The 14,939-nt window shown below is 43.8% G+C and overlaps 1 protein-coding gene across 3 annotated transcripts in view; it reads right to left on the reverse strand.

Annotated features, from left to right (window-relative positions):
- The window catches only part of ODR4 (odr-4 GPCR localization factor homolog), a 36,803-nt gene that overhangs the window by 9,104 nt on the left and 12,760 nt on the right, over positions 1-14,939 (reverse strand). For all 3 annotated transcript variants that reach the window (XM_053250875.1, XM_053250874.1, XM_053250873.1), the window contains exons 7-11: positions 11,013-11,153; positions 9,656-9,751; positions 8,098-8,166; positions 6,075-6,203; positions 3,504-3,594 (exon numbers count right to left, since the gene is read on the reverse strand). In XM_053250875.1, coding sequence (XP_053106850.1) covers positions 3,504-3,594; positions 6,075-6,203; positions 8,098-8,166; positions 9,656-9,751; positions 11,013-11,153 — 526 coding nt within the window. The remainder of the gene's footprint in view (positions 1-3,503; positions 3,595-6,074; positions 6,204-8,097; positions 8,167-9,655; positions 9,752-11,012; positions 11,154-14,939) is intronic.

Raw genomic sequence — 14,939 nt, forward strand, 5'->3', positions numbered from 1 at the left:
AAATGGATGGCTGTGCTACAAAATTTAGCTACCTGTCTGGTGGTGCTGGAATTACTTCCTTCCAACAGCCTGCCAATCATCTGAGGGGAATCAAGACCTGGGCATTTAGTCATCAAAGGGTAAATGAGAGGTCTCTATAGAACAGGTCTCTATAGAACAAACATTCCAATAGCACATGGGTGACTGTTTCCACTTGACCTTCCCCACATGGGCAGAGCCTCTCCCCATAGCGAGTCCCTCTATATCTGCCCTCTAAGAGGGCTGAAGGCAGGGCATTGCATCTTACCAGGTTAAAAACTCTTCTAAGTGGGGGCACCTCCAAGAGAGTGAGATAGGATGCTGGGGCCAAACTATACCTGACTGATTGCTGGCTCTGAAAGTCAGGTGCCCTTGCTATATCCGTAAGTCTCTCAAAATCCTCAATTCTCTGTTTAATGTGCTTCCTAGCTGTCTCCAAACTTTGCGTAAGCAAGGCAGACTGATCGAGGCCCAGAGCAGTCATCTTTTGGTTCAGAGCACACTTCCAGGTCAACTGATAGGAATCCTCTAATACTAAGCAGCTCAGCCCTGTGTCTGAGGAAAAAACTCTCAGCCAATAAAACAGCGCCATTTGCCAGCATCTGGCCTCAACTCTAATGAGACCCGCCTCCAATCTGAGCCTTGCATTAGAGGTGCACTTGGGTGTCTGAAATATTTCTCTCAAGAATTTAGACTGCACCACTTCTAGCGGGGACAGATCTGGGTAAGGACCCAATTGGGCACTGTACAGTAACTGTGCCAGTGATTTTGCTCGAAAAAGTTTTAAGATCGCGGGGATAAAATACCCTCCCCTGGTTCTAAAGAACTGCAAAATAGCTCAGGCACTGTTTTGGGCAATCTGGGCCATATGAGAGGCATGGGCCTGTCTTGATCCCGATGAATCCCAAGTTTACGAAATTTTGGACCTGCTTTATCCTTTGTCCACTGATCTTCCATACCCGTCTCTTAGGTTTCCTAGCAAAGGAGAACACCTTTGTTTTCTCATAATTAATACTCAGCCGTTCTCTCTTACAATAAACAGCCAATGCCCCCAAGGCCCTCCTTAGACCAACTGGGGTTCTAGCCAGAATGGCCACGTCATCCGCATACAGCAACACCAGGATACTTCTTCCAGCTAGCTTGGGAGGATGGAAATCACTGTTATCAAGATGGGTCACCATGTCGTTGACAAAAAAATTAAACAGCAATGGCACCAGCACACATCCTTGTCAGACCCCCTTTCCAATTGGAATAGCTCTGGTTAATCCTCCCTGTGGATTGTACCTAACCCTCATGGTTGGCGATATGTGTAAAGCTCTAATCAGAGCTAAGAGAAGCCGATCAATGGAGGAGGCTCTCCATTTATCCCAGAGCCTATCCCGTGGGATTGAGTCAAAGGCAACCTAAGATATACAAAGGCAACATGCAAGGATTGAGCATATTACTGTGCTAGATGATGCAGAACAAAACAATGGTCAACAGTAGACCCCCTTCTCTGAACCCCGCTTGCTCTTCTGCAAGAATGTTATCCTGTTCCATCCATTCCCTCAACTTCCAATAAAGGTGTTTAGCGTTAAGTTTGCTAACTCTACTCAGAAGACTGGTTGGCCTATAATTGCCTGGCTCACTTCTGCACCCCTTCTTATAGATAGGTACAATGATGGACAAGCCCCAGTCTTTCGGTATGCACCCTGATCTATCAATGGCAGTAAACAACGAAGCAAGCACTGGCGCCCACCAGTCCACACTGGACAAACTCTGGTGGGACCAGGTCAGTGCCGGGGGCCTTGCCTGGCTTCAGTTGGCAAAGGGTATAGCTGTTTGCCTACTTTGCAGAAATATATAGAAATTTATAATTCAGAATGGTCCACAAAAAATGGCAGAAAATGTAACTTCTTGATAAACGTGCATAAATGTTCTTTCGTTAGGTGTGCTTGCTGAATCCATTTATACGGTCTTCAAAACTGTAGCACTGCTCCTCTTTCCACTTGGAACACTTGGCATAAGTGTCCCCAACTACTTTTAATACTGGACCAAATAACACACATGAAGGCAAGTAGTTTGTTGTGGAAAGTAGGAGCTACCACCAGAAGTGGACCAGTGATGTATCAGTTGGTCCCACACAGCCTCCCAATAGAAGTGGAAGGGCGCGCACACACACACACACACACACACAAACACACAAACACACACCCTCCAGCTGGCCTCTGTTCTTTGACTTCCTAGACAATTAGTTTTCAGCACAATAAATTCATGATGTGTACTTGTTACTGCTACTTGTTACTAGTCTGGAAAGTTAGGACAGAGTGTCATATTTGAACAGAAAAGTAGTTGAGGGGCACAGATTGTTTAGAGGAAATTATCCCGAAGAGTTTCAACTGTCAGCATTAAATTTATAGTTGGCACATGTCATGCAAAGATATTCACATCTGTAGAAGACATATGCCACCTAAAGAGAAAACTGAAAATTGCAGGCAGTCTAGCAGCTTTGCTCAGCTAGAATCTAATTCACAGCAGATATTTCCATTTGATCTAAATGATGCCCAAACAGAGAAAGGAGATGGACTACATTTTATGGTGCAGTGGCATCAGGACCAAATGCTAGATGTTAGACTGACTGTCTGTTTCCAATCAGTTTATGCAATCTAATGCAAGAGAAATCTTCTGCAAGATGGGGCCTAGGAAGTTATTTGGATCCGTGTTTGTTTGTTTGTTTATATATATATATATTGATGTATAACAGCAAAAATAAAGAGAAACATTACCAAAACAAATGTACACTTTCCAGAATGCATAAAAGCCCAGTCTTCTGACGGGGGTGGGAGGAAGGGAAGAAAGTGAATATTCCAGCACAAAGATTTCACATCTTTAAGGACAATATTTGCCTCAATGTACTATCACACAATCTGTTCCAAGCTCAGAAACAAGGGCCAGCCAAAGAACTGTGCAATTATCTCCCTATATTCATGGGAGTTTCAGACTTGGTTTTCTTGAACATCAGTTTCCCCATGCCAACTGATTAAAAAGCATGGCTTGATCCCATGCTTTTAATAGCTTGATCTGCAGAAGTCAGCAGATTATGCTTTGCATGGCGTACAGAGAAGTATTAGCACTTGCCAATATCTACAGCATTCAAAGCTGTTGTTCATGGTACAGGAGCAGGGGGTGGTGAAAAGGTTGGCAACCCCAGTCATTGCATCATGTCTGGGCTTTACAAAACCTTGCTTTATCTGTCAGATAAAACAAGCTTTTGTAAAGCCCAGAAACGATGCAGTACATGGAATAACTGCATGGAGAAAAACATCTGTTACTATATCAATAGGACAGGCAGCTCCTGCAAAATAATCTTGTTATTTGACTCTCAAACACATGAACCCTTTGTTTTTGCTAAGAACACATTCTTTTTATCAGAAGCACCATTTTAAAAATGTCAAACTTAAGGCAAAGCATTAATTTTAAAAATGTACAATTTCTCTCCCCCTTACTTTTCTTTCCTAGAGTTTCATTTATAAGCAGATCTTCAAATAATATTTCACACCGATCAGAGAGAGTGTTTATGATGTCCCTCTTCAAGGCCTGTGAAGGCAAGAACAGAGATACACAACCATTCTACAATTTGCAAGACTATTCTAAGTCACAGCCAGAACAACACACCGAAGATTCTCAGACTATTGCATTTAGTATCCATCTTTGCAGTGAAATCAGATGTGAAAGGAAATAGCTATAACCAGCATATTGGAACCTGAGTTCAGTTGACAGCAATATTGCCCCCTTCCATTGCTCTAAAGCCCATTATAATCCAAAACAATACAACTGATGTCACAATTGTATAAGCCAATAATTATGCAGACACCTGCACATACTACACAATCTACTGCACATACTACACAAAAATGGGAGGAATCTCAAGCCTCCCATTTTTAAAGAAGTTCCCTCTTTTGAATGTATTTATTTATTTTTATTTATTTAAAATATTTCTATACAGCCCCAAACTTGCGTCTCTGGGCAGTTTACAATCAAAATAATTTAAAACATTAAATCAATTAACAATTAAAATCATTTAAAAGATTAAAACATTTAAAGCCCAGTATTAAAGTTATTTAAAACTATAAATCTAATTAAAATTCTGGGTGAATAAATGTGTCTTTAGTGCCTTTTAAAAAGTTGCCAGAGATGAGGAGGCTCTTATTTCAACAGGGAGCGCATTCCAAAGTCCAGGGGCTACAATGGAGAAGGCCCATTCTCAAGCAGCCACCAGATGACGCAGCCGCAGGTGAACCTCTCCAGATGATCTTAGCAGGTGGTGGGGCTCATGGTGAAGAAGACATTCTCTTAAATACCTAGGGCCTAAGCTGTTTAGGGCTTTATAGGTAATGGCCAGCACCTTGTATTTTGCCTGGAAACGTATTGGCAACCAGTGCAATTCCTTCAACACAGGAGTAATATGGTCTCTCCTAGATGACCCAGAGACCAACCTGGCTGCTGCGTTCTGAACCAACTGCAGTTTCCAGACTATATACAAAGGCAGCCCCACATAAAGCACATTGCGGTAATCCAGCCTAGAGGTTACCAGCAGATGTACCCCTGTTTTGAGGTCGTTCATCTCAAGAAACGGATGCAGCTGGCGTATCAGCCGAAGCTGATAAAAAGCACCTCTGGCCACCACCTCAACCTGGGACACCAGGGAGAGGATCGGATCCAGAAGCACCCCCAGACTGCATACCTGTTCCTTCTGGGCGAGCGCAACCCCATCCAGAATCGGCAGATCAAAATCGTCTCCCGAGTTCCGACCCCGCAAAATAAGTACCTCTGTCTTATCTGGATTCAGCCTCAGTTTGTTATCCCTTATCCAGCCCATTACTGCTTCCAGGCAGGCGTTTAGGGAGGTTATGCCTTTTCCTGATGATGCTGACATGGAGAAATAGATTTGGGTGTCATCAGCATATTGATAACACCCTGCACCAAATTCCCTGATGATCTCTCCCAGCAGTTTCATGTAGATGTTAAACAACATCAGAGACAATATGGAGCCCTGAGGGACACCATATGAAAGTTCAGATTTTGAAGAACAGTCTCCAAGAGACACCATCGGAATGTGCCTATGAGGTAGGAGCGGAATCACTGCAAAGTAGTGCCTCCCACCCCACAAATCCCCTCAGATGTTCCAGAAGGATACTATGGTCAATAGTATTGAAAGTCGCCAAGAGATACAAAAAGACCAACAAAGTCACACTCCCTCTGTCAATTTCCAATTGGAGATTATCCATCAGGCCGACCAGGGCACTCTCCACCCCATAGCCTGCCCGAAAACCAGTTTGAAATGGGTCTAGATAATTACTTTCCTCCGAGACCACCTGGAGCTGGGAGGCTACAACCTTCTCAATTACCTTGCCCAACCATGGAAGGTTGGAGACAGGCCTGTAATTACTTTACTCTGAGGGATCCAAGGCAGGCTTCTTCAGAAGGGGTCTAATGATTGCCTCCTTAAGACAAGGAGGCACCCTGCCCTCCCTCAGAAAAGCTTTTATAATCTCTACCAGGCCCTCTACCACAGCCTCCCTGCCAGATAGTATAAGCCATGTCAGGGAAGGATCAAGAGGGCAGCTGGTAGGCCACACCATTCCAAGCAACCTGTCCACATCCTCAGGAGTCACAAACTGAAACTGATCCAGAGTCATCACATAAGAGGAGCTGCTGGACACCTCGGCACCAGATACTGTAACAATTGTGGAGTTTGAATCCAAGTCGTCCCAAATTCGAGAGATTTTGTCCACAAAGAAGTCATTAAAAAGTCACAGTAAGTAATTGCTGGTATAGCCACATTTAAATGTGGCTATACTGCTTTCTTCCAGTTTTTCCAGTGACACATAAGTTGAATTTCATAGCACTGTTCCCAGTTAATTTAACAATACATTTACATCTTGAACTTGGTCCTGGGCACTACTTAGGAATTTAATTCGGGGTCACTTGAACTGACAGTTGCAGAAGTTAAGTAGGATGTATGGGTGAAAGGGTTAAGATCAAATCCTTCAGTAAACTGAAGGGAGCAAAAGTACCTTAACAGCATCTTTAACTTTTGGCTTGTTATTATGGATGTAAGCTTTGCATTTTAAAGCACCTTTGAGATTTATGGAACCGCTGCATATCTGGACTGTTGCTGTGGACCTGGAGTTTGTATTTCGTGACTGAAAGAGAAAGATACAGAAGTCTTAGTGCTAACTTTATATGTTACATGACCGGTTCTAAAAAAGCTTTATCTTTCCTGTAGGGTGTAAAATTTGAACACATTCTAAAGTTTAAGTGAGGTTAAAATCCTCAGGCTCTCTTCCATACTGCCAGCTAGCCATTCATTCTTTCTCTCTCTTCAGAACTAGTTTGACTTTTTGCAGCTTAAATATGAAACATTCCAGACTGAATGCCAGAAAATCCAGAAGCTTCAACTTGCTGGCTTACACCCTTTTCATCCCCGAATGGCTGTGACAGATTCCAATATTTGAAAAGTACAACTGATTTGTGGTTTTGGCAGGAACCTGCAAGGGAAGACAATAGGGACCAGTCTTCACCCACAATATATGTACAGTTTCCACTAATGGTATGAAATAAGGTGTTGACTTGTTTGCAAAATCTGCTTCATTCTCAATGAGAAAACTTATTAGGATTAAATATCTTGCTGTCAGAGCTTTTGAGTATTAACACCAAATCCTCTTGGAGAGAAGAGCTGGTCTTGTGGCAGCAAGCATGACTTGTCCCCTTAGCTAAGCAGGGCCCACCCTGGTTGCATATGAATGGGAGACTTGATGTGTGAGCACTGTTAGCTATTCCCCTCAGGGGATGGAGCCGCTCTGGGAGGAGCAGAAGGTTCCAAGTTCACTCCTTGGTATCTCCAAGATAGGAAATCTGAGAGAGATTCCTGCCTGCAACCTTGGAGAAGCCGCTGCCAGTCTGTATAGACAATACTAAGCTAGATGGATCTATGATCCGACTCAGTATATGGCAGCTTCCTATGTTAGGGATGTGCACAGAACAGGCTCCCTTTGAGCCAATGGTGGGGCGGGGTGGCTTTAAGGATGAGGGAGGGTGCACTCCCCCTCCGGCACTCTGTATAGAAATAGTTTGGTGGGGAGGCAGAGTACCTCTTTGGCGCCCCGTTGATTTCCTGACCGGAAGTGACTGCACACACAGCACTTCCAGTCAGGAAAACAATGGGGTGGCAAAGAGGTACACTGCTTCCCCGCCAAACTATTTATACACAGAGTGCCAGAACGAGATGGGGTAAGTGCACCCTCCCCTGTCCTTAAAGGCACCCCCACCCTCATGTTCAAACCAGTTCAAATGCGGGGGTTCCGAACCTGTTCAGAGATCTAAGAATAGAACACCTAACAGGTTCGTGCACATCCCTACCCTATGTTATATATGGCCACATTTGGAGTACTGCATTCAGTTCTGGTCACCATATCTTAAGAAGGATATTGGGTACTGGAAGAAGTGCAGAAGAGGGCAACCAAGATGATCAGGGGCCTGGAGCACCTTCCTCATGAGACAAGGCTACAGTATCGGGGGCTCTTTGGTTTGGAAAAGAGGCGACTACGGGGAGAAATAATCGAGGTGTATAAAATTATGCATGGAGTAATAATCGAGGTGTATAAAATTATGCATGGAGTAGAGAAAGTGGACAGAAAAAATTTCCTCCCTTTCTCACAACACTAGAAGCAGGAGTCATCCCATGAAAATGAATTTAGGACTGACAAGAGGAAGTACTTTTCCGCACAGCACATAATTAATCTATGTAATTCTTTGCAATGGGATGTGGTGATGGCCACTAGCTTGGATGGCTTTAAAGGGGGCTTAGACAAATTCATGGAGGATAGATCTATCAGTGGCTACTAGTCTGGTGGCTCCAGCCTCAGCGGCACAATGCCTCTCAATACCAATTGCAGGAGAGCAAAAGCAAGAGAGAGGGCATGCCCTCACCTCTTACCTTTGGGTCCCCCAGAGGCATCTGGAGGGCCACTGTGGGAAAAATGATGCTGGACTAGATAGGCCTTGGGCCTGATCCAGCAGGGCTGTTCTTATACTTACCAATTGCATCAAAACTCTGACATCAAGTGTTTGTGTAGGTGATTGCATGTTTCCTCTTGTAGACTTTTTCTGTAGGAATAATTGAAGTTTTAAAAGTGGTTAAGTGCATGAGTTTCAGATCTCAAAATAGAATACCAGTTGGTCATTTTGATAATTTTATACTATTGCAAAATTTACAATAGGTACTGAGGCACACCCAGGAGGATTGGTCGCCGTGGCAGCGGCAGGCCTGGCCACAGAGGCAGCGGTGGGCCCAGCCCAGCTGCAGAGGCAAGGCCCGGGGGTGGGGGGGTGGAGGGGGGCAGAGGTGGCGGTGGGGAGGAGAGGCGGCTGGGCCTGGAAGTGGAGACTGGGGCAGAAGGTGAGGGGAAAGAGGTAACCACTGACCCCAAAGAGCGCAAGTCTTTTAAATAAATACAACTGCTGCTTGGTTTTGTCTTCTAAATTCTGCATTAAATACAAGAGTCATCTGTTGACATTGACTAAATTACTCATGAGCAGCCCCATTAATTTCAGTGCGACCACTCATGAATAGTATAGTCATAACATTTCTGAACAGGTAGGACTGCAGAGTGGCTATTTGTGGCCACTACATTGTGGCTGCTCAGGATTTCAATAAAATTCTATACTCAGTTTGTTTTGTATGCTTAATTGCCAAAACACAACTTGGCTTTTTCTCTTCAGAAAATAAATGTGTGGGACCTACCAACTGCTATGCCAGTACCATTGTCACTTTAGTGGGGTGCACAGTATCAACTCAAAAAGGAAGCATGGTGGAGAAGTTTTGTATTTAAAAATATGCAAGTATCATTGCAAGGGACACTTAGTAATATCAGATGGCTCCAAAGTTGTCTTTTTTAGCAGGACATTTCCCCCCTGCAAATGTTCTCAACTCTTGAAGGAGATATATGTACATGGATACAGATTAACAAAACATGGATACAGATTAAGAAGCAGTTTGTCCTAGCTTTGCAAAGGGCCATCTTCCAAAGTGGTAAGTCATGTTTGTAGCAGAAAGAGAACAACCAGGGGCAGATTAAGCCCCAAATGGGCTGAAATTGGCCTGATCTGTGTCATTTGGAAGGAAGGAAGGAAGGCCTGTGTGAGGAGCTCTTTCACAGTGTCTGCCGACTCCAGGGCCAATCTCATTTGTCACGGTTTGGGAAGTGGGCGGAGCTCTCGCCGCCATCCCTGTTGTGCCACCACACAGTGGAAGTTTTTAGTTTTTTTAAAAAAAAAAATATTTAACTTCCCACCCCCACAAGATTTGCCACTGTAGGCAATTGCTTCTATTGCCTATGTGGTAATCCACCCAAGAACAACTGTCCCTCCCTTGAGTCTTTTAAGATTGCGAGCCCCTTAGGAAAATGTCAATTATTTTCTTATTCCTTTGCTACATAAAGAACTTTGTGATTTAAAAAAAAAAATGAAAAATTGAATTTAAATATTATAAATAAATTAAAAAATTGCACATAAAGTTTAAGCTGCCCAACAAAAATTTATACCATCCCCAACACTGACCCACGCCAACATTTCGCCCACATTGTTTAGCACTCACCTGACCTTCCAGCAAGTCGGCGTCTTCCTCTTTTACTTGACCATTGATCAAAAAGATGGCTTCCTCTATCTGTTTGGCCCACCGTGTTAATCCATTCTTTAAAGCAGAACCAGAGAGAGAGAGAGAGAGAGAGAGAGAGAGAGAGAGAGAGAGAGAGAGAGAGAAGATCGCCTTGCTGAACAATCTTAAGACGTTTTGCTTCAGTGCAAGCTCTACCCTGAAGTACAACTCTATTTGTATCATGTAAACAAACCGTATTAAACTCTGGCCATAGAGAAGCCTCTTCTAAACTTAGAATTATCCCATCTGTATCCTGCTTTGCCTCCAAGCAGGAATCATCCATCTGCATCCAAGCTCAGGGCTGTGTAAGGTCATAACAGTCTTCAATTGCTCCCTGCTACCCAATGTCAAAATATAAATATAGGTTCTCGGATGTAAACACAGCTGCAGAGGTGCATACAAGATCTGACAATCTCCTAAGCTGTAGTTTAAGCATCCTGGTATGCATAGTGCTCGCTGCCACATACCAATGGATGAGCAAAGCACTCGTTTTTGGCAACATCAAAACAATTCCACATATCTTCCAAACACTGGATTTTGCAGCAGTTAAACTGCATAAGTTTATTTACCACTTCTGAACCCAAGACGAGTTCTGAACTCGTCTACTATTGGGACGTGTGAGAACAGTGAGAACAGACACGTCCCAATAGTAGACGAGTTCAGAACCTGTCTTGAGTTCAGAAGTTTTCAGAACTGTTACAGTTCTCTGCAGAATAGCCACTATAAGCCATGGATACTGCTTTGCATTTTCCCTATTTTAACAGAAGGTTAGGAAACTTCCATTTCCACTTTACATTTTTATACTTTCTACAGAAAATGAGGGCCAAATAGGTTAAGCACCACTGATTTGAGTGCCAGAATGTTACCCTCTGGTAATAAATATGTTTTTTCCCCTGTTATCCCCAACTTCTGTTTGGATGGGATACACTGCTACTAAATAAAACACTGGGCACTGTACAAGATACAGAAATAACTTCGTCACTCTTCAAAGCAACATAGAACAAGACAGAAAGTGAAGACTGTCCAAGCGGGGTATGAGAAAAGAGCAGCAGGGAAGAGACAGAGGATTAATTAACAAAAAACAAAATGATATGGCAATACTACAGTGGTTTAGGAAAGGCTTAGGCAAAGAAGGAATGCGGGGAAAGGTTTTTACGGAAGACAGAGGAAAGTGACTTGAGGGATGGAGTATGGAGGCTCTCTAGGCTCATGGCACAATGGCAGGTATCAACAGAGCTACACATACCATTGTGATTTAAGTTACAAATATGAAGTTGACAAAATAAGCAATAGTTACCCTTGTGTTTTTCTCCAGATCATGGCTGGCTAATGTAGATGATAGTGGGATGTGTATATTAGCATTAATTATGCATTCTAAAGACAGCCAGGAAGCAGAGAGACCATTCTGGTATTTCCAGTCTGCCGGCTTAGCCGAACTCTAAATGGGGATGGGGTGAAACAGAGAGAGGACAGAACAGACTAAATTATGAAGATACCAAAAAGGAAATACAAAATAGATATCGGGGGAAACTGTGTAACAACTCAACCTGAGTATTCAGTCTAGTAAATAGTCAGATGTACAGTGGTCCCTCTACTTACGAAATTAATCCGTTCCGAATGCACATTTGTAAGTCGAAAAGTTCGTAAGTCGAAAAGCGGTTTCCCATAGGAATGCATTGGGAACGGATTAATGCGTTCCGGAGCCTAGAAAAAAGACCCAGACCCCCAGTAAGGCTTGCAAACTGCACAGGAACATTTCTTTTCAAGAATAAACAGGCAGTAAACAGGCAGGCAAGTCAAGGAAACCGCATGTAAAATTTGTAAGTCGAGGAAACCCCATCTAAAAATTTGTAAGTCGAAAAAACCGCATCTAAAACCGGATCTAAAACTGCCGTTTGTAACTCGGAAAATACTTATGTCGAGTAGTTCGTAAGTCGAGGGACCACTGTATTTCTGATTGAATTCGAGGGGCCTTACTCATGAGACAGCGTGAACTGTGCCATAAAGCTGCAGCATTCCTGTATTTGAAGTTAAATACTTCACACACATTCTAAAATCTTTAAATGGACTGGAAGATTCATTCTATCAATATATTTTCTTGAGCAAGCTCTACTGAAACCTACCTAAGGGCACCAAAATGACTTGGGAAAGTGTCCAATCATTTAAAATGGGGGTGGGGGTGGGAAGGAGTGTTGATTACTCAACATGAAGGCTTCTTCTGGGTTATCCTCCCCTATGCTGCTCCAGAGGGCAGGCCAATGAAAATCAGTAAGAAATCTATATATTCTGGGGAGGATAGCCCATCCAGTTCTGAATAGCCAAGTTGATAAAAACAGAGAAAGCAACTGGCAAAAAACTATGAGAGTGAGTATTTTAAAGAAGCAGTCCCTAGAGTAAACCTGGGCAGCCCAAGTGGGTGGGCCAAGATGCCCCTCCAGCAGCAGATGTCAACTCCAGCAGCAGGAAGAAACCTTCAAGGTGAGTAACCAATGCTCCTTTCCCTGCTGCTAGGTAAGGGTATCTCGTGGGACATGCCCTAGCTGTATTCTCAGGTGGGAGCACCCCAATCTACTGCAGAGGGAGTACATGCTGCAAAACACTTCTACCAAAATGGCCTCAGCTGAACAATGTAAATCCATTTTATACTGTCACGTGAAAGTAGATGGAGATGACCACATTGCAGCTTTACACATTTCAGCAAAAGGGGCATTGGTTGAAAATGCTGTCGTCATTGCCACTGCTCTGGTGGAAGGAACTGAAACCTGCAGAGGTGTTGAAAGGTTGAGGGTATCATAAACTAGAGAGATGCATGTCTTAATCCACATAGCTATGGTAGAAATGGAGACCTTCCAACCTATGGATGGAGATAAGCAGGACACAAACAGCACATCAAAGGACCTAAATGGCTCAGTATATCTCATGTAACCTTTCAAACATCTAGCTTGTGCCAGGCACGCTCTGAAAGGTGTGTGCAACTGGGACAGATAAAAGAACTTCCTGTGAATGTTGGAAGATGGATGGTATCTTGGGCAGGAAGGATGGATCAGGAATCAGCCTTACAGAGTCCAGGGGAAAACAGAGATGCTTGTTAACCAATAGAGCTTGAAGTTCCGAGAATCACCTGGTGGAGGTAATTGCCACCAGGAAGGCCAACTTATAAGAGAGGAGGCAAAGAGGAATAGACTGGATGGTCTTTAATGGAGGGCCTTGTAAGGCTCAGAGTACCTTATGTAAGCTCCATGCTGGAAAGCGGTGTATGGTAGGTGGAGAACATAAGGTAGCTCTCTTAAGATAACACTAGAGGTAAGATTGTAGAAGGCGTCCCTTTCATGTGTGAGGGGCCAGGAGCCCTGAAAGTGCCACTGCTTGCATTTTTAACGTGTTAACCTTCTAAGCTGTCCTGCAGGAAACTGAGCAGGTTTTTGAGGTCACAGGATTCATTGGGTCTGCGATTACGTCTACACCAAAGGAAGAAGGCCTGCCAATTAAATTGGAAGATGCGATTGGTAGATGCTTTTCTAGAAGTTACAATAGTGTCCAGTACCTTCTTGGAATAGCCATATTGCTTTAGGAGGTTCTGATCAGTCTCCAGGCAGCTAGCCTTAACCAAGCTGGATTGTCATGGACGCGTGGGCCTTGCTGCAGGTCTGTGGATACCGGAAGGAACTACAGGCTCGAAATGGTGAGGTGGATAATTTCTGGAAACTCCTCAGCCAGTGCTACTAGGATGAACTCCACCGTGTACAGACAAACTTTGTGGAGGAAGCGGTTAATCGGAGGCACTGGAGAAAACACCTAAAGCAGCTCGAGGCCAGGGAGCATCAATTGCTTCTGCTCCCTTGCATTGGAAGTGTGTGAAGAATCTTGGAAGTTTATTTATTTATTTATTTTTACATTTATATCCCGCTCTTCCTCCAAGGAGCCCAGAGCAGTGTACTACATACTTGAGTTTCTCCTCACAACAATCCTGTGAAAGAGGTTAGGCTGAGAGAGAAGTGACTGGCCCCGAGTCACCCAGCTAGTATCATGGCTGAATGGGGTCTCCCCGGTCCTAGTCCAGCACTCTAACCACTACACCACGCTGGCTCTGTTTGGCATTGGCATTGTCTGGTTGAGACAATGGTTTGGCATTGCCAAACAGGTTGAACTGTGGTTTTCCTAGGTGTGTTGGGAGACGATCAGACATGGTGGCTGAAACAACATTCTGCTGAGTGGAGTTCTGTTCAGTTGAGTCAGTCAGCTTTGGTGTAGAGTACACTGCTCACATAGTGAACCCACAGAGATGCCAAGTGTGTCTCTGTCCACTGGAGGAGGGTCGCTTCTTGATGTAACAAGTGTGATCTGGTCCCTCCTTGGCAGCTGACATGAGCTTTTGCCATGATGTCTGTGCAGACCAGAACATGTTTGTGTTTCGGCAGATGTTGAAAGGCTATCAGCACTAGCTAAATGGCTCTCAGTTCCAGCCAATTGATGCTGTGCTCTTTTCCCCATGCAGTCCACTTCTCTTGAGCTGAGTGCTGGAGGCAGTATATTTCCCACCCTCAGAGACTGGCATCAGTCATTGATGATGATTATGGGTGGGTATAAGAACGGTTTCCCCTAGGAAAGGCGATTTGGTGTAGTACACCAGTTCAAAGCCTGACGGAGCTTGGGGGGCACTAGAACTTTCACTTGGGACTTTACTTTTATGGCCTTCTGATAGGGCAGCCAGAACCACTGCAGAGGGCATAAATGGAACCAGGCCCAGGGTTGCCACCATGAGACGTGCTAAGGTGCATAATGGTACCCTGGGGTTGGTGTAGTAGTAATTTTTATTTCACTCACTGACCAGCAAATACAGAACAGCAAAAGTAAAATAAAAAGATAAAAATACATAACATTTCTAAAGGTTCCTAGAAACATTTAAACATATTGGGGAAAAGACCAACTTCATTTATGGGGAAGCAGGGCAGCGGAAACCAGCTCAATACACACGTGGACAAATGTGTTGGTACCCCTCCATGATAAAAGAAGAACCCACAATTGTCTCTGAAATAACTTGAAACTGACAAAAGTAATTGGCACCCACAATTACGTTTGTCAGTTTCAAGTTATTTCAGAGACAATTGTGGGTTCTTATTTTTTTGTCCACGTGTGTATAGAACAGCTATAATCAATAGATAATACTACTTAGTTGTTCAAGTACATAACATGGTCTTACGAATTCTACTGGCAACTAGGCAGA

The sequence above is a fragment of the Hemicordylus capensis genome, chromosome 4 (genome assembly GCF_027244095.1).
Source record: "Hemicordylus capensis ecotype Gifberg chromosome 4, rHemCap1.1.pri, whole genome shotgun sequence".
NCBI lineage: Eukaryota > Metazoa > Chordata > Lepidosauria > Squamata > Cordylidae > Hemicordylus > Hemicordylus capensis.